General features: G+C 32.2%; 1 protein-coding gene across 5 annotated transcripts; it reads left to right on the forward strand.

Moving 5' to 3' along the window:
* Positions 1-5: 5 nt before the first annotated feature.
* Positions 6-17,155, forward strand: LOC127710275 (methylated-DNA--protein-cysteine methyltransferase-like). 5 transcript variants are annotated; one of them, XM_052216057.1, is made up of 4 exons: positions 6-83; positions 10,972-11,138; positions 14,933-15,084; positions 16,726-17,155. In XM_052216057.1, the coding sequence occupies exons 2-4, from the start codon at positions 10,984-10,986 to the stop codon at positions 16,986-16,988; spliced, it is 570 nt and encodes a 189-aa protein (XP_052072017.1). In that variant the 5' UTR covers positions 6-83; positions 10,972-10,983; the 3' UTR covers positions 16,989-17,155. The 5 variants fall into 5 exon arrangements, with proteins under 5 accessions (XP_052072017.1, XP_052072014.1, XP_052072013.1 ...); XM_052216054.1 differs by lacking the exon at positions 6-83 and adding an exon at positions 89-225; XM_052216053.1 differs by lacking the exon at positions 6-83 and adding an exon at positions 130-241.
* Positions 17,156-21,043: the final 3,888 nt, after the last annotated feature.

Below are 21,043 nucleotides of genomic sequence, written 5' to 3' on the forward strand. Positions count from 1 at the left end.
GGAATTAGATTTTGTTGTTAATTTTTTTATTGAGTCTGTGGCACCTTTTTAATGACGAATACATTTCAAAGATAATTCAAAAGGTTGTACTTATTAAAATTATGGACACACCTCTAGTTTTTCGAAATAACACAACTTAATAATTTGCCGCCAAAATGAGAAACTTACCTTTCGGACACCTGACGACTTTACCAATCATATCTCGATAGAGCAGAAGAGCCACATGTATGGAAAATTAGGAGTAAATTTGATATTCATTCTTATATGTCTTATGAAGAGTAAACCATGTATTGTCAATAAGTTTTTAATGTACTTCTAAAAGATATAGGAAGATGTGGTATGAGTGACAATGAGACATTACTCTCCATCCAAGTTACAATTTATAAAAGTAAACCATCTAAACCCATGATAAAGACAAAGTTGTCATTTTCATATTGAATATTGAATATATAAACCATTTTGCATTTCCTCATACTATTGTGGCAGCGATTTATAGTATTCTTTTTATATTTTACTTTGTATATTTTATAACTTAACCAATTTTCCATTTCAGCGAATTATTTCAATAAACTATAAAAATATTTAATTTGATCTAAAGTTGTTAAAATATTTTGAAGACATTTTCTGAACTCATTACGCTATAGCTTTCCGTTTTCCAAATTTAGTCCCTGCTATGGTGTAATGAATAATTGACCATTGAAGCATATGATTATCCTGTATTGAACCCCATACAGTTAGTACTGCAGTGCAGGTATGACGTTTTCATGTACTATTGGTTAGTACAGTGAGTACATTTAAGTTCTGCCGCATTGGACTTTTCGATGGTATTCATTGGGTAATTTGTACATTATTTTCAATGCCTCTGTCTTGCTATTTCACTTACGGTTTTCATTGTGAGGTTTATATTATTTGGAACTTTCTTTGAAGTTAGATGTTATTTGTACCTGACTATTATTCTGGACCTTTTTGGACATTTTTGACAAACATACCATATAGTGTCCTGGAATAATTGTATTAGTGTTTATGGCAGTGGATTTTGATAACTCAATCCCACATATTGAGTTACATTTTCCTGGTATATAATAAAGTATTTGAACCGTTGGAGTCTATAATTAAAAGCCCTTATACGACCCTATCACACTATTGTATACATCTATGGTCTTAAATAATGAAATGTGAACAAGAATAAAGAAATAAATTAATGAAAATGACTTTTCAACCTCAACTTCGTTACAACCCTGCTTTAATGATATTCATATATTCATGAATTAGGAAGAATATTCATGAATATTCATGAATATTCCAGTTTTATTCATGGGTTCTATTCCAGTGTCAAATTTATTCATGAATAAACTGGAATATACATGAATTCTTAATAACTGTATGAAGACAACCAAAAAGAATTGTTAAATTGCCTAAAGCTTACTATAATGAAGTTTTTTTCTTTCTAAAACTAATTTGGGGACAAAAGAAACCTTTTTTTGGGACATGAATAATCATGAATAAACTTGAATGTTTGGACTTAGAATTTTTCTAAAACATATAACATGAATAAGGATGAATAATGATGAATGAAATTTGGACTTAAAACATTTCTTGATTGTGTGACAAACATGAATAAGCATGAATAAAGCTGTTACCGATGAAAAATGTAATTTGTTCTAGGATTTTGTTGTTTATTTGGACATTTTTTGGCTGATGAAAAAAATCATGAATATTTCATGTGACATCAAGTCCTTATGTTTGGTTTTTTCAATGACCCCACCCTAAAACTGCTGCTTTGAAAAAATGGATGCCCTTTTCTTAATATTTCTCCCCACCTGCTGCTTCTTTAAATGAAAGATATCCACATTAAAAGAAAAACTTGATTTAATATTTTAATGCACTTGATAGATCAATTAATGGAAGTAAAGATGAAAAAAATAATTTTCAAAATATTTATATTTTAAGTGTTTTCAGGTTAAAAATAATTAAAAGTAATATTCTGATATGCATTTGCATTCAATTTGTTTTATATTTTTTTTTTTTTTAGAAAAAAACCCAATAAATTTAAGGTATTATATTGTGAAAAGGTGATAAAAAAGGGGAAGTAACTGAAACATTTTTGAAATACACAAATTATTTATGACATAAAGCAAAGTTATTGGTGTTAATTAACAATGTGTTTGACACCAAAGCTGTCAGATGAAGCCCTGCACTTAATGGGTCACTTAATTTGACAGTTTACACAGCTAGCTGAACTTCCTGTTCATGGAAGAATTACGAATTTCATTTTGACAGTATTTCAAAGTCAGAAAAATGCCGAGATTTTCGCGATAAAAACAACAGGGCCCCGGGGAAACGCCAACGGCTGTTTTGCCAGACAAGCTGGATCGTTTGATTTTCTACCTGTTGTCCGGCATTTAAATAATTTAGAAAAATTATCAGATCAATGATAGGCCAACGATCGACATCGTAAACCTTGGTTTCTCAACTTATGTAAAATGTAAACAAGTCATGACCACGTGGTTTTTTTGTTATTGTACTGAACAGTCCGACCCTAGAAAATACCGTCCTAGATAATTCGGCCACTAGTTCATCCGCATGCACCCTGTGCCGATTAAATTAAAGTTGTTTTTTTCTTATTTTTAAAAACTGGCCAGTAATAAATACTTTTATACGACACCCTTGATTTATTTTTATAATACCGTTACGGGGAAGGATCAACTTCTGGCCGATATAATATGAGGCGAGATTGTCACCTTGACGTTCGCTTACTTGATAAAACGTCATCAAAATGTGGTTACGCTGTTGCAGAATCGAAAACATAGAAGATGTGAAGATGTTTTCAGATAAGTGCATTAAAAATTTAAAATTAAACATGTGTATATAATGAGATTATAAAATATTAATTTATTGAGGAACTATGATTTTTTTTAGAGTTTTTATTAATATTTGAGCAAATCAACATCAGAAAGTCTGAAAGCATAAACTGAAAATATATATTTATTTTTAACAACATTGAATAATCTTGTTGTCACATAACAGGCATGACTGGTAGATATGTAAAAATTTAATTGAATTGTGTGAATGGTTTATTGGTTATTTGGTGAAAATAATAAGTAGCTAGTTTTTTATACGACCGCAAAAAAATTTTGTGGTCGTATATTGGTATGACGTTGGCGTCGTCGTCGTCGTCGTCGTTGTCCGGCGTCGTTGTCCGAAGACACATTGGTTTTCGCACTCTAACTTTGGTTTAAGTGAATGGATCTTTTTGAAATTTGACCATAAGGTTAAATACCACAAAAGGAAGGTTGGGATTGATTTTGGGGGTTATGGTACCAACAGTTAAGGAATTAGGGGCCAAAAAGGGGCCAAAAATAAGCATTTTCTAGTTTCCAGACAATAACTGTGGAACGGTGTATGGATCTCTCTGAAATTATACTACAAGTTTCCATACCACAAAGGGATGGTTAGGATTTGCTTTGGGGGGTTATGGCTCAAACAGTTTAGGAATTAGGGGCAAAAAAGGGGGAAAAACAAGGTTGTCCTGGTTAATGGACAAATACTTTAGTACAAAACATAATTTAAAGCAGTGTAAGGGAGATAAATCAAATACATCATTGAAATTATCTCCCTTACACTGCTTTTAAATTATGTATAAAGTAATGGTTAATGAACAATAAAGATAATTTAAAACAGTGTAAGGGAGGTAATCCAAATACAACGTTTTGGTTACTTCCCTTACACTGCTTTTAAATTATGTTTAAAGAAATGCATATTTATAAAGGAAGACCAGTAAAAATATCTGCGAATGTTGCATCTTTTTTTTTTACAAAAAAATCCATATGAAAGATTTGACACTATATTTTTAATTCTATTATAAAATAGATTAAGTTAGCACTATGGTAAATTTAGATGGGTAATTATGGTTGCCAACTCCATTGGAAATTTGAATTGAGATTATGACCATATCTTGAGGGAAAGAATTTTTTGGGGGAAAAAAGGGGGTGGGGGGATAAAAAGAAATTGTGGGGGGTCAATTTTTTCTCATTTCAGATTTCAGAAATTAAAAAGAATTATTCTTCAAATATTATTTTTTTTTCAAATTTCAAATATTGAAAAATTTCAAGAAGAAATCTTTAATTGCACAGTATGGCGCATTAGATTTGTAAAATCTTTGATCACATTTATTTATTTGTTATGCCGAATCTAACAGTGTATTTAGATTTTTAATTTTGGGTCCAGTTTTCAAATTGGTCTACATTAAGGTCCAAAGGGTCCAAAATTAAACTTTGTTTGATTTTAGCAAAAATTGAATATATGAGGTTCTTTGATATGCTGAATCTAAACATGTATTTAAATTTTTGATTTTTGGCCCAGTTTTCAAGTTGGTCCAAATTGGGGTCCAAAATTAAACTTTGTTTGATTTCAACAAAAAATGAATATATGGGGTTCTTTGATATGCTGAATCTAACCATGTATTTAGATTTTTTTAATTGTGGACCCCGTTATCAAATTGGTTCATATTGAGGTCAAAAGGGTCCAAAATTAAACTTTGTTTGATTTCATCTAAAATTGAATTATTGGGGTTCTTTGATATTCCAAATCTAACCGTGTATTTAGATTTTTAATTTTGGGTCCTGTTTGTTAAATTGGTCTACATTAAGGTCCAAAGGGTCCAAAATTAAACTTAGTTTGATTTTAACAAAAATTGAATTCTTGGGGTTCTTTGATATGCTGAATCTAAACATGTGTTTAGATTTTTGATTATGGGCCCAGTTTTCAAGTTGGTCCAAATCGGGGTCCAAAATTAAACTTTGTTTGATTTCAACAAAAATTGAATATATGAGGTTCTTTGATATGCTGAATCTAACCATGTATTTAGATTTTTTATATGTAGGCCCCGCTATCAAATTGGTTCATATTGAGGACAAAAGGGTCCAAAATTAAACTTTGTTTGATTTCATCAAAAATTGAATTATTGGGGTTCTTTGATATTCCAAATCTAACCGTGTTTTTAGATTTTTAATTTGGGTCCCGTTTTTTTAAATTGTTCTTCATTGAGGTCCAAAGGGTCCAAAATTAAACTTAGTTTGATTTTAACAAAAATTTAATTCTTGGGGTTCTTTGATATGCTGAATCTAAACATGTGTTTAGATTTTTGATTATGGGCCCAGTTTTCAAGTTGGTCCAAGTTGGGGTCCAAAATTATACTTTGTTTGATTTCAACAAAAATTGAATATATGGAGTTCTTTGATATGCTGAATCTAACCATGAATTTAGATTTTTTATTTGTGGGCCCCGCTATCAAATTGGTTCATATTGAGGTCAAAAGGGTCCAAAATTAAACTTTGTTTGATTTCATCAAAAAATGAATTATTGGGGTTCTTTGATATTCCAAATCTAACCGTGTATTTAGATTTTTAATTTTAAGTCCCGTTTTTTAAATTGGTCTACATTAAGGTCCAAAGGGTCCAAAATTAAACTTAGTTTGATTTTAGCAAAAATTTAATTCTTGGGGTTCTTTGATATGCTGAATCTAAACATGTGTTTAGATTTTTGATTATGGGCCCAGTTTTCAAGTTTGTCCAAGTTGGGGTCCAAAATTAAACTTTGTTTGATTTTAACAAAAATTGAATATATGGGGTTCTTTGATATGCTGAATCTAACCATGTATTTTGATTTTGGACATTGGACCATGATAGATAAATTAAAAAAAATCAAGTTCTTAGACCACATTCTTTCTGTGTCAGAAACCTATGCTGTGTCAAATATTTAATAACAATCCAAATTCAGAGCTGTATCAAGCTTGAATGTTGTGTCCATACTTGCCCCAACTGTTCAGGGTTCGACCTCTGTGGTCGTATCAAGCTGCGCCCCAGCGAAGCATTTTATTTATCTTCAGGGGATAAAAAAAAGGGGGAGGGTAATTAATTTGATTCCAAATGGCTTCCAATGTATACTGTATAAACATGCAATAATATTTCTGATGAATTTGTTGCTTCAAAACGTCTAGAACAATTGATTCTTTGTGGATTTTTTTTATACTTTTAGGGGATTAAACGATTAAATGGAGCTGCCAATTTTGAAGGTAAACGGATTGCATGCAGATTCCAGTTACCTTTTGCTCAAGAATACAAGTTGGAAGTACAGAGACAGCAAATTTAATTACAGAAAGGAGGAGAACTTCACATGTATCCTTTATATCTGACACACAATTTTAATACACCTTATCGCTATTTGTCCGCCATTACTGGACATCACACAAGTTCCCGTAAAATTTTGACGTCATAATAGAAAATGTCTGACACCACAATGGAAAAGTGATTGTTGTATGACGTCAAAAGTTCGAGCGGGACAGATTCTCAGGTCAAGCGGGAATAGCGATAAGGTGTATATTATAATACTGAATATTATAATATTTGAAACTGAACAGCGAGCATCATTATTATATATACATTAAGGATGATCGCTACTCTTGTTTTTGACTTTTTGTCAGATATTCGGAATCCTCTGGTTTTATCCATGTAGTGCCATTAAAAAAATTTGCCTACTAACGCCTACTTCTCTTTTCATAATTTGATTACATATAGTTTAAATGCCACCTTTGAAAATCTTATTAAATCTTTGTTATTTTTTCATAGTTTTTGAAAGAAAAAAGATGCCAATGTTAAATGTATGAAGAGAACCATTTCCGGCCAAATTTTCAATGGCTTTTATCTCGAAAACAAGCACACGGACCCTTCATTTTTTTCTGCATTTTTAGTTCCTTTATTTATATACTATCATTTCAGAATAGTCTTTTAAAAATCTTGTTATTTTTAAACAGAGTAGCGAACATACTTAAGCCATGGTGAACAATGTGTATCTAAATACAATTAAGACAATGAAATGCTTGAAGGTGTTAGTGAACATGGTTTTAGTTTCTTGTGTACAATTTGGAGTTTAGTATGGCGTTCATTATCACTGAACTAGTAAATATATTTGTTTAGGGGCCAGCTGAAGGACGCCTCCGGGTGCGGGAATTTCTCGCTGCATTGAAGACCTGTTGGTGACCTTCTGCTGTTGTCTGTTCTATGGTCGGGTTGTTGTCTCTTTGACACATTCCCCATTTCCATTCTCAATTTTATGGGAGGAGAGGGTGGGGTAGGTACCATTTTAATGTTCTAAATTTATTTCTACATTCAATATTCAAGAACATCTATTTCGCATTCATGGTTATTCTAGAATATTCAAGGATATTTCACATTCATGGTTATTCTAAAATATTCAAGGATATTTCACATTCATGGTTATTCTAGAATATTCAAGGATATTTCACATTCATGTTTGTAGCCAATGTAGGATACTTCACATTCATGGTTATTCTAGAATATTCAACCATTCAATATTCATGGACATCTTATTTCACAGTAATGGTTATCCTAGTCAGTATTCCACTATTCAATACTCATGCCAGTCATGGTCATCCTTTTTCACATTCAAGAATATTCTATAGATAAATATTCATGTTAATTCTTGGTTATTCAGTTCATACAATATTCATGTATATTCAAGGTGCCATTTAACATTCATGAATATTCATGAATATTCATGCATTGTAACCTTGAATATTCATGAATGTTCTAGAATTATTCCGGAATATTCATGAATAATTCCAGTTCATGAAAGCAGGGAACTGCTAATATTTACACAATATTTTTTTTATTTTCCTGATCATAGGGCTCATCACAAGCATATCAATCAAGTTAATATTATACTGATACAGACAATGATTGTTAATTATATATGAAATATATATATAAAAAATAATTGTTCAGTGATAAAAGGGGAGAGTCCGTCCTGATTGGGTTACATTAATATATCCTCCAGAACTTAAAAATATCAAAGAAAAAAGACGGGGATCACCATGACCTATTCATTGTTTATTTATTGTTGGTGCATTTAGGGTGTTTTTGTGTTTTTTTTTTTTTTGTTTTTTTTTTGTTAAGGTTGATTGATTATTCTTCTGTAGGCCTTTGTATTGCGAAATTTTCAAAGTCCAATAATATCAATACAGTAAAATAAAGAATTAAAGTGACGTGCCATATTGTACATATACATGTATCAAACATTGTCAAAGGGAAACGTTATTCAAAGCAATACGTTCATTTCAATACTACTAGACTAAAGCAATTAACTGTTAACTATTTCATTGCATTTAATGGAAAATTGGGATTTGGTGGCAAATAAAGCCAAGATTTTTGCCAAAAAACCACAGACTTTTTCACAGAGATTTTTGTTATAAAATTGTAAACGTCATAGATTACTCATTTGTTTGTCCATATTGTGCTAGCATTTATTGTCTACTAAAAGTCCTAAATGACCTTTACAATCCAAAAACCGGGCTTGTGCTGAGTCACTAAAGTTGAGCACACCCTAGAAGGTGTACTTGAATAAGTCCATTTTTATACTTGCTTTAACCAATATCTTTATTTATATACTTGTTTTAGGGAAATCCTCTATTAAGCATCAAATTGTCAAATGAAGGAGTACAAGGGAAAAGGCTGCAGATTTTTTATAAAATTTCCATATGTTTAGCATTGAAACAACAAAAGGGTACTGGGTACATTATCCTTAAGGTTCAACAGAAGGAATTGAAAAATATGGCTGTGTTTACACCACAAATCTGGTAAAGTTTTAAGGCATGGCAGGAACTAGATAATTATATTACAAATGCATTTTATGTTTCAGAAAATGTAAAACTTACTTTGAATTTAAGATTCATTTTTTAGCTCACCTGGCCCAAAGGGCCAAGTGAGCTTTTCTCATCAATTGGCGTCCGTCATCCGTCGTCCTGCCTCCGTCGTCCGTAAACTTTTACAAAAATCTTCTCCTCTGAAACTACTGGGCCAAATTTGACCAAAGTTGGCCACAATCATCATTGGGGTATCTTGTTTAAAAAATGTGTCCGGTGACCCGGCCAACCAACCAAGATGGCCGCCATGGCTAAAAATAGAACATTGGGGTAAAATGTAGATTTTGGCTTATATCTCTGAAACCAAAGCATTTAGAGCAAATCTGACATGGGGTAAAATTGTTTATCAGGACAAGATCTGTCTGCCCTGAAATTTTCAGATGAATCTGACAACCTGTTGTTGGGTTGCTGCCCCTGAATTGGTAATTTTAAGGACATTTTGCCGTTTTTGGTTATTATCTTGAATATTATTATAGATAGAGATAAACTGTAAACAGCAATAATGTTCAGCAAAGTAAGATCTACAAATAAGTCAACTTGACCAAAATGGTCAGTTGACCCCTTAAGGAGTTATTGCCCTTTATAGTCAATTTTTAACCATTTTTCGTAAATTTGTGTAAACTTTTACAAAAATCTTCTCCTCTGAAACTACTAAGAGTGACTAACTTACTAAGATAAATTTAACCAAACTTGTGCATAATCATCTCTAGGGTATCTAGTTTAAAAAATGTGTCCGATGACCCTGCCCGCGAACCAAGATGGCCGACATGGCTAAAAAATAGTACATAGGGTAAAATGCAGTTTTTGACTCATATCTCTGAAACCAAAGCATTTAGAGCAAATCTGACAGGATAAAATTGTTCATTAGGTCAAGATCTATCTGCCCTGAAATTTTCAGACCAATCAGGCAACACGTTGTTGGGTTGCTGCCCCTGAATTGGTAATTTTAAGAAAATTTTGCAGCTTTTGGTTATTATCTTGAATATTATTATAGATAGAGATTAACTGTTACAGCAATAATGTACAGCAAAGTAAGATCTACAAATAAGTCAACATGACCAAAATTGTCAATTGACCCCTTAAGGAGTTATTGCCCTTTATAGTCAATTTTTTACAATTTTCATAAATTTTGTAAATTTTTGTAAATTTTTACAAAATATTTTCCACTGTAACTACTGGGCCAAGATCATTATAGATAGAGATAATTGTAAGCAGCAAGAATGTTCAGTAAAGTAAGATCTACAAACACATCATCATCACCAAAACACAATTTTGTCATGAATCCATCTGTGTCCTTTGTTTAATATGCACACAGACCAAAGTGAGCGACACAGGCTCTTTAGAGCCTCTAGTTTTCGTTTCTACAGGTGTGCCAAAATAAACAAACTCCTGAATTTCATTTAATATGGTCCACTCAATTACACTGTTTAAATAGCATATTCTTGTGCAGGTATCTATTGTCCATGTCAATTAAAACAACTCACTTTATTATTACATAGCGGAACATCTCAAAGAATTTTCCAAACTTAGTTTTATTTTCGCACCTTCTGTGGGAACGATAAAAAAGGAATCTCATAATCGATAAAAGTTTATAATTGCATTTAAAATGTAATTATCTAGTTCATGCCATGCCTTAAAACTTTACCAGGTGCTGTACTCCGAATAAATTTTGTGATGTAAATATTTGCCAAAAGGTCATGATGGACCTAATAAGATTGAAAATCTGTTCTCAGATATTTTGCCCTTCTTGTTTCAAATAAAGATTCAGACATGAATCACTGAATTCAGTAATACATTTACAACTGATTTATCCAAAATGAAAAACAGTTGATATTTACAATAAAAAATATTTTAGGAGAACTTTGTGGTATGATTGCCAATAAGACAACAATTCACAAAAGTTGACTGAATCATTGTTTATATATATATATCTTCATTTGAATAACAAAATTCAGTTGGAATAAGATCTATTAAAGTGAAAGATACTTTATCAAAGTCTCTTGTATATATCCTTTCTAATCCTTTTGAAACAGAGGTAACAAGTCAAACAATTGCTTAGAATACAACATTTGTAAAGAAATGATTAAATGTATGATGCATCAAATCAGATTGGCTTGCCTTCAGCACCAAAGATGCTTTGAATTATTTTTCACTCTTACAGGAATGGCTGTGATATGAAGTAGTTGGTTAAAGAATAAAAATCACATTATATATTCATCATTTGATCATGGTTCTTTTATTGCATTCTTTAGAGATTGATAGCCATGCCACAACGTAAGATCATATGTAAATATGGACCAACAAACAGCTACATTGTTAGTTCACCAATAGGAGATGTGGAAATAGTTAGCTGCCCAAAGGGACTTCACTCAGTTAAACAAGTTGGAGATACAGATGAATATTTTTCACCAGATACAAGGTTTGTTTGCTTTTAAGCCAACTGGATGAATGGTCATAACTTTATGTATGAATGATCTTATGCAATCTAAATTTTAATTTTATCACGAAACTAGCTGCTTATAAGTGCTTAAATCAGAGGGTGTGTACTGATCAGTGTCAATTAGTTTGTTCCTTAGTCCATCCGATAGCATTTTTGTATTCACAACTCACAGTAGCAGCTAGTGACTTTCATTCTTCTTATACTACAAAGATGTTAAATGACCCTGACTATCCATGAGATTCTAACACAGTCTGCAACTGGAATTCACAGTTATTTTTTGTCGAGCCTGTATTTTGTCGCAGAAAGCTCGACATAGGGATAGTGACCCATCGGCGTTAGCTAACTTCTTAGAAGCTTTATATTTTAGAAGGTGGAAGACCTGGATGCTTCATACTTTGTATATTGATGCCTCATGTTACTAAGTTTTTGCAGTTACATGTCCAATGTCCTTTACCTCATTTTCATGGTTCAGTGACTACTTGAAAAAAAAGTTAAGATTTTTTGTAATATTAAATTCTCTCTTATTATAAGTTATAGGATAACTATATTTGGTATGTGCGTATCTTGCAAGGTCCTCATACCCGTCAGACAGTTTTCACTTGACCTCGACCTTATTTCATGGATCAGTGAACAAGGTTAAGTTTTGGTGGTCAAGTCCATATCTCAGATACTATAAGCAATAGATCTAGTATATTCGGTGTATGGAAGGACTGTAAGGTGTACATGTCCAACTGGCAGGTGTCATCTGACCTTGACCTCCTTTTCATGGTTCAGTGGTTATAGTTAAGTTTTTGTATTTTGGTCCGTTTTTCTTATACTTTATGCAATAGGTCTACTATATTTGGTGTATGGAATGATTGCAAGGTGTACATGTCCAACTGGCAGGTGTCATCTGACCTTGACCTCCTTTTCATGGTTCAGTGGTTATAGTTAAATTTTTGTATTTTGGTCCGTTTTTCTTATATTATATGCAATAAGTCAACTATATTTGGTGTATGGAAATATTCTATGATGTACATGTCAGTCTCGCAGGTTTTATTTGACCTTGACATCATTTTCACAGTTCATTGCTCAGTGTTAAGTTTATGTGTTTCAGTCTGTTTTTCTTAAACTATAAGCAATAGGTCAGCTATATGTGTTGTATGGAAGGATTGTAAGCTGTTCATGTCTGCCTGGCATGGTTCATCTGACCTTGACCTCATTTTCACAATTCATTGGTCAATGTTTAGTTTTCTTGGTTAAGTCTGTTTCTTAGAAACTATAAGCAATAGGTCAACTATATTTAGTGTATTGAATGATTGTAAGGTGTACATGTATTTCTCGTTTGGTTTACATGACCTTGACCTCATTTTCTTGGATCATGTTAAGTTTATGTAATAGTTGTAGTAAAGCTTTCATTTAGGACTATCAACATAATATCAATGGTTAGTAAAGAAGGCGAGACATTTCAGCGTGTGCACTCTTGTTTAAGTTCCTAAGAACTTTTGATTGAATGATTTAGGTGTTTTCCATAAACACACATGGTCTTTGCTACATCTACATGTACAAAAGTAGAAAGGCATGTTTGATTGTTGTGGTTTTGGGGATTTTTTTTTTATCCAAATGGGTTTCATGGATTATGAACTTCAGGGTCAAAATGTGCATTTCATTTCAGGTAATCTCTAATAGTATCATTTTCTTCAATTCCTTTGTGCATATTGTAAACTAGGATATGTTTAGTGACTCATTTAGAAGCTGAGGCATTTTCACTTATTTGGTTAAATTTCAGGGTAAAGTGTAAGAATTGATTTTGTTCTTTGTCAACATTTTAATGACTCATTAGTTTTTACATCTTTATTCTATGGTCCTCTCGTCTTTTAAACAGTACAAATAGTTAACCTCAGTCAATTATATTACCTCACTCTAGAAATGGTATAGAATCACCTTAACTGTTTGTTCGTCCAATAGAGATTTTTGTTGCATTTTTCGCAGAAATCACTATACAGAATGACGTATTTGATCAGCAGCTAGATAGTGATACGTGGTAATGTGTAAGCACTTTTTAAATCTGTCAGATACCTTCTTCTTGTCCATTCTATGAGTTTTTCAATATGTTGAATGAACTTAATTTCTTTTGTCACACATTTCTCCCAATACTACTGAAAAGAATGAGTTCATATTTGGTCAGCACCTAGACCATGATGAGTTGTAATGTGTGTGTGTGTGTTTTTCAGATTTGTGAGACATCCACTTTCTATTTACCAATATTTTGGTATGAGAAGGGTATGCTTAGCACAACAAGGCATGCATTCATGTTCATAATGACATGTCCAATATAATTGCACAGAGATTTTTGTTTACATATTATAAGGGTGTTCCTCACTTTGAAGCACATAAGAGATAGTGACCAACCTAAGAAGGGGATCAAGGTCTTGTAGTCATCTTATATTTGCAACTCTTCTTCAATAACTATTCACTGGATTTTAATCATAAAATCTTTTTTCATTGCAAATCATGTATTTTATTTTATATTTAATCAGAATTTTTTGGGTTTGCGATGGGGATTATTGACTTTGCTATTTCTTGAAAAAAGTAGGCATCTTCAGCTTCTTCATAATCACTGAATTTAAAAGAATCTTCAGAACCTATTAACAATGTGCACATCCTATTTTTTTTTTATGCAAATAATTTCTATTGTTACAAAAGGAAAAACATGGTGCCATATTTTTATGGGTTGGGGAATAGGGGTATGAAATTTTGAGCTCTGTTTGTAGTTTTTAAATACATTAAATGTCAAAGAAGGGCAGTCATCAGTATCCTCATGTAGCAGTATTTAACTAGCTGCTTAAAGCTTAATATTGCAGAAAGTAAAGGGCTTGACCATCTATATTTTGTATATATCGGTAGGTGGCTTATATCATGTTTCCATCTGCCATATATGTCAGTTGTCAGGTACCTTTTATTATTTTGATGGTTTGATTTCTTGATTAGGTAAGTTACTCATTTATTATAAGTATTTTCATTTTTCTGATTAGCTACGCTTTAAAAGTACTCAAAAGTGATATCCACTCCCAAACACTGTAAATGCATGCATTTATTATTTCAATTTTTGAAGAATGGATTAAAATGCAAATTTAATTATTGCCATTTCAGGAAAATCTGAATACAGATTCATGTATATGTAATTAAAAACAAAATGTGAGTTCCTATTATTGAGATAATCACACAGACACATCATTGGCATTAATAAAAACCTCACAATTATTTCTGAATTTACAGTATACTTCTGACTTCTCTTGAACTGAATTTTAATGTGCGTATTGTTATGTGTTTACTTTTCTACATTGGCTAGAGGTATAGGGGGAGGGTTGAGATCTCATAAACATGTTTAACCCTGCCGCATTTTTGCGCCTGTCCCAAGTCAGGAGCCTCTAGCCTTTGTTAGTCTTGTATTATTTTTAATTTTAGTTTCTTGTGTACAATTTGGAGTTTAGTATGGTGTTCATTATCACTGAACTAGTATATATATTTGTTTAGGGGCCAGCTGAAGGACGCCTCCGGGTGCGGGAATTTCTTGCTGCATTGAAGACCTGTTGGTGACCTTCTGCTGTTGTCTGTTCTATGGTCGGGTTGTTGTCTCTTTGACACATTCCCCATTTCCATTCTCAATTTTATTGCAGTAAAATGGACAATTTTTGTGTATGAAATTGCTGCAACAGGCTAGATATTATTCTGTGATAATAGTTTTAATAGCAAAAACAGATCTTTCATAAAATAAATATCTCTCGTTTCAGAGTCAATGTTGATGTGAAATTGCAGTTATATAAAGACAATGGCTATACTTATAAACCTGCCTTACAGTGTGTTGAATGGTTACAGTTCTACTTTAAATCATCAGTGGACCAGCTAAAACTACCACTCCTATGTCAGTCCATTTTTACTGAAGGTAGGATCTAGAAATTATAGATTTATTTTAACTATGGAATTGGGATGTGTATGATGCATAGGTTTTCACTGATAAAGTGTACATGTATTACCAGACAGCGGTGCGAATTATACAGTACTACAAGCAAGAGATAAGAGAAAAAGTTTAACATTCCATGGTGTTTGATTGTGCCAAATTAAATAGCGTCCTAGTTTCTTTTAGAATTCTTTGCTCATTTACCTAATCCTGGCATATTGATATTTATTCTAGTTAGAAAAAGACAAGCATTTGCGAATAAACATCATAATAAAAAACTGAAAAACTTAATTGATTATTCGTATGGATTTGGTGTTTATTTTAGCTACAGGTCCTTCAAATATGAAAGTGTTGAATAATATTTTCCTAAATGACAGGACCACACCAGGTATCCCGATCTGAAACCTCGGAGGGATCTGAATCCAGAGGAGCAAGTAATGAAAAGTTTGTAACAGTGGGTAAGTAAAATCTGGATCCCATTCCCACAAAGTTTATCACTGATAGCTCCTGGGGATTCAGATCCCTCCGCAGATTTCAGATCAGGATACCTGGTGGGAGTACTGTTTTACTTTCAGAGTCGAATTTTTTTGTAATATTTAACTGAATTTGCTTGTGATTTTCACATATTTTTCCTATTTCTGTTTAATGACAACCAAAACTTTTGAAATTGTTTTTTGTTGTTGTTGCGATTTTGGCTAATTTTAACACCAGTGAAGTGTTCTAAGATCATTTATCACCATTAACTGATTTTTGATGAAAGTAAGTTTTGCAAGTTCAAAGTATAAAAAGACTGGAAAAAATTAGATAACTATTTGATATGACTATAATATCAAGGATCATGGATCCAGTAACTTTTTTGCCACTGGACATTAAGGATGTACTTAGGTCAGGTTTAGGAATTTTTGTCAGATGTTTGGACTCCTTGGTTTTTTTCTTACTATAAAAGAAAATATTTTGCCCCATAACACCCATTTTGTTTTCAATAGCTCATAAAAGGTCATTTACCAAAATTTAAGCAGATTTTAGATTTCTTTTCTTTCGGTTTGAGACCCAGATAATACCAATGCAAATATAAGGTAAAAGTCCAAGTCAGCCTTTTCCCGCCATTTAAAAAAATTAAATATCTCAAAAAGGAGCTCCATAACCTATCAATATTTTTAGCTTATTTTGTTCTGTAACTAATACTCTTCTGACTTATAGTATCAATTTTAAATTCTATTTCACTTGAGTACATCCGCAACCAACAATCAATCAATCCAGTAACTTTTAAAATGATGGGCGTGAAGTTTCATTTGGAAAAGGAAATTCCTGCCTTGTATCCACCAATATTTATGTGATTAAGGGTAAACAATACAACAAAGATCTTGTGTTTATTTTTCCTTGAAAATTTTGACACAAAGTCAATTTTGAATTCTTCACAGTGTTAAGTTTTTGAAGTCATAATAGAACTAAACTGGATTGATTTTATTTGGCTTGTCTGCTATGAAAAAAGAAGGAAAATTCAGTTGCTTTTTGCACAATGTTATATAACTGCATTGAAATTGTGTTAGTTACCATGTATCTAAGAAATGCTATTCTATTTAAATTGATCATACCTCTTGCTTTGATTTAAAATTATTTTTACAGGTTCTTTTACTAGTACAGCACAGAGAGTTTTGACAGAAAAGGTTTTATATGGACAGACTATATCATACAAGAACTTGGCTGCTTTATGTGGAAATGAAAAGGCATGTAGAGCTGTTGGCATGGCAATGAGGAATAATCCTATTTCTTTTATTGTTCCATGTCATCGTGTCATAAACCATAGTGGAAAACTTGGAAATTATAGTGGTGGACATAAGAATAAAATCAAACAATGGTTACTAACTCATGAAAATGCTATCCCTTGAATTAAGAAAATGAATGATGCTAATTTACTGATACCCCAACATATCATTATAAGCTAATGCTTGTATAAACGGCAGATTTATTTGTAATTATACAGGGCAGTTATTATAATATACTAAAATCCATTTTGCTTAGTTATATATTTTACATTAAAAATTAATCAACAAAATTCTGTTATATTTTTACCTCGCCTGGCCCACAAGGCCAAATTAGCTTTTATCATCACTTGGCTTCGGTCATCCTTGTTCATTTACATGATTAACGATTACAAAAATCTCGTTTAGAAAGTGTGTCCAATTACACCACCTGCCAACCAAGATTGCCGACATGGCTAAAAATAGAACATAACGGTAAAATGTATGTATTGTCTATTATTTTGAAATTTGTTATACATGTACTAGAGAAAACCTGACGGGGCAGAAATGTTCAGAATGTTGAGCTACAATGTTTGAGAAAACCCATTGTTGAAGATACACATAGACCTAGGTGAGCAACACAGGTTCTTTAATTACTTTTCCATTATATTACAATTATAAAAAACTTGATTTATATATACTGTAAATTTAGTTATATAAATAGCTAGTTTTTGCCTGCAAGACAGGTATTACTATGGGGCGGTGATGTAAACTATTTGTATACAGCTTTATATTTCAGAAGGTAGAAGACCTAGATGCTTCATACCTTGTATGCAGATACTTTATGTTACGAAATTTCCGTCTGTTATATGTTCATTGTCTTGACCTCATTTTTATGGTTCAGTGACTGCTGAAAAAAATTATATTATTTTTGTCTTGTGAATTTCTCACTAATTATGGGTAATAGGATAACATTATTTGGTATATGGTTTTCTTGCAACGTCTTCATGTCCATCAGACAGGGTTCACCTGACCTCGACTTTATTTCATGGATCAGTGATCAAGGTTAAAGTAACGTGATTAGGTCCGGGTCTCAGATACTATAAGCAGTAGGTCAACTATATTTGGTGTATGGAATGATTGTAAGGTGTACATGTCCGACTGGCAAGTTTCATCTTATTCATGGTTCATTGGTCCATGTTAAGTTTTTGTTGTTTGGTCGGTTTCTAAAAAGCAAACGTTCAGCTGTAATTGGAGTAAAGAATGATTGTCAGGTGTACATGTCTGTGTAGCAAGGTTCATCTTATATTTACCTTTTTAGCTCACCTTGCCAAAAATCTTCTCTGAAACTACAGGGCCAAATTAATTCAAACTTGGCCTAAATCATCCTTAGGGTATCTAGTTTAAAAAATGTATACGATGAAATGAAATAGAAATCTATGAAATTTAAACACAAGGTTTATAACCACAAAAGGAATGTTGGGATTGATTTTGGGGGTTATGGTCCTAACAGTATAGGAAAAAGGGGCCCAAATAAGCATTTTTCTAGTTTCCATACAATAACTTGTGGAACGATGTATGGATCTCTCTGAAATTATACCACAAAGGGATGGTTAGTATTTGCTTTGGGGGGTTATGGCTCAAACCCTTTAGGAATTAGGGGCAAAAAAGTGGGGAAAACAAGGGTTTCCTGGTTAATGGACAATTACTTAAGACAATTTAAAAGCAGTGTAAGGGAGGTAATCCAAACACGTTTTGATTACCTCCCTTACACTGCTTTTAAATTATGTATAAAGAAATGTTGTATTGTCTTGAGATGATTAGCTGTCAATTTATTGATTCAGCCATGCTTGATCTATGCGATCACTCTGGTTTTGGAGATGGTGCAGAATACTAAGTTGAAGACATATCATGAAACTAATTATGTGTTTTTATGACTTGCAGAAACTTTCTACACCATTTTAAGTGGCGGATCCAGAACTTTTCATAAGGGGGGGCCCACTCTCGTCATGCTTCAGTATTTCCCTATATAATCAACCAAATTTTTCCTGCAAAAGGGGGGCCTGGGCCCCCTTGATTCCGCCTATGATTTTAATCATCAACTGCAAACTTTTGACATGTTATTTGCCCTTAAATTAAGAGAAGATTGGTCGAATAGTGACTTTATTTTAGATATACACTTGGATATAGTTCCTTTCTAAATCAAAATTTATGATGATTTACTATTTATGAATTAATTAGAAAAAGTATTTGTACATCAATTGAATCAGTTGATAACAATTTTGAAAGTATTATATTAGTGTCTTGTGCTTGTGTAAATTATTGTTCAATGAAATGTAGGTCAACATGTGTATTAATATATCTAAGTTGATTCCCACACTTTTTTGAAATGGTATTACTCCAATTCATTCCATAGGCAAGTGAGTCAGAATGATTATTAACTGTCATGATTTTCAAATAAGTATTAATTAGAAACAACCCCAGGCTTAATTCAAAACAGTTAATATCTCATGACCTGTTACATGATTAAATAGACACAATTTATTACACACCTAACTGAATACACACATTCTTGACCTCAATAGTAAACCTACAAATGTATTAATTGTTTTGATTTACACTACATTGAAATATTCTGTTAATTTTGCTAGCTAGCTGACTGATTAATATGATGTGGTTTTTTTTCAAAGAAAATACTTTAAATGAAAAAAATATGTATAAAAAATGCAAGCAAATTTTATTTTACTTGTAAAATCAGTGCCATTATCATCTGACATAAGGCCCGAGAACACAGTTATTTCGTAGTGCATTTTTTTTAGACAATAAAGTCAAATTAAAAAAATTGCACCTGCTCTATCTCAAAAAGATTTTTACAGTGTAGTGTACTACTATTGGGACAAATAATATCAAAATTATAGAAAAGTCTACCAGCTCTAACTCAAAATATTGACAATTCTATGTTAAGGGAGTCTTTTAAAAATTCAGTTTGACAGCTTCAGACATACTAGTTTTTGACCTTTTTTAACTGGACCAAATCGCTACTTAACATAAAGATTCAGCACCCAAATTTTTTTAACATGTAATTTCATCCCCTTACTTAATATTTCATGCATAAAATATAAAGAAATAAATTTGGAAAGTGTATGAACTGTCCACACTAGGGGCTATATTTGTAGACAATGAAAATCTAAGGACGATAACTGTGTCTTCGGACCATAAGTCAATTAAATCAAGTTCTAATTAATTAGTTACAATTATCAGAAATTTGGTTGAAATATTAAACAAAATTGCATAACTCTTACCTGAGCATTTTCTGCAATAAAATTTATTTGTTTGTTTTACATTTATATCCCATTATATTGCTATTTAACAGTAATTGGAAATATTTCAGCATTAGGTATTTGAATACAGGAAATGTATTTTTCTTAATGAAGAATGAACACCAATTTAGATAAGAAATAGTTATTATTTTTTTTTATTTTTGTTGTTGAGAAAGTGCATTTATAAGGCCTCTTTCTAGAAATTATTAAACCTGTCATTATTAATGGCATTTAAAAAATATACTTCTTGTTTGACAATTTTCCTTTCTATTCTTGTCAAAAATAAAATCTGACAGAGTCTAAAATTAAACGACAATAAAGACAACAACACCCATCAATTACCGCATGGTAGGAGTTTATTCTGGTCGACATGTTTCGCCAACAAGCGTGGCGTCTTCAGGACAATATTACATATGAAATCAAACAGTGAAGTACAAATTTTGCGGTTGTGTGGTTCGCCGAAAGTAACGTAACAATAGAGGTTGTTATGACGACGTTATAGATATAAATAGAAAGTGAAAGTAAAATAAAATAAGAATCTAGTTAAGTTAAAAGTGAAAGTTAGTCAATAAAGTCATTAACGATGTGGTTAGCTGCTATTCTTACACGTCTGTGTAGTTGTTCTCATGGAGGTTTCTAGTGGTAATATTGTAGAAATGATGAAAGTAGATCATAAAATGTCAGTTCATTTCCAAATTGGACAACACCCCACTGGCCATCCCTTACCAATTCAACTGGCTTCGCTCCAAGGGAGGTACTGCTTCCAATCGCGTAGGTAATAGGGTGAAGTGTATGATCGCCGCAATTTTGGGAATTGTAAATCTTGGTAGATTCGTTCATAAAAATTTACTTTGCTAATAAAGTGTCCGTGGATCAAGCTTT

The sequence above is a fragment of the Mytilus californianus genome, unplaced genomic scaffold (assembly GCF_021869535.1).
Source record: "Mytilus californianus isolate M0D057914Y unplaced genomic scaffold, xbMytCali1.0.p SCAF_7, whole genome shotgun sequence".
In the NCBI taxonomy this organism is placed as follows: Eukaryota; Metazoa; Mollusca; class Bivalvia; order Mytilida; family Mytilidae; genus Mytilus; species Mytilus californianus.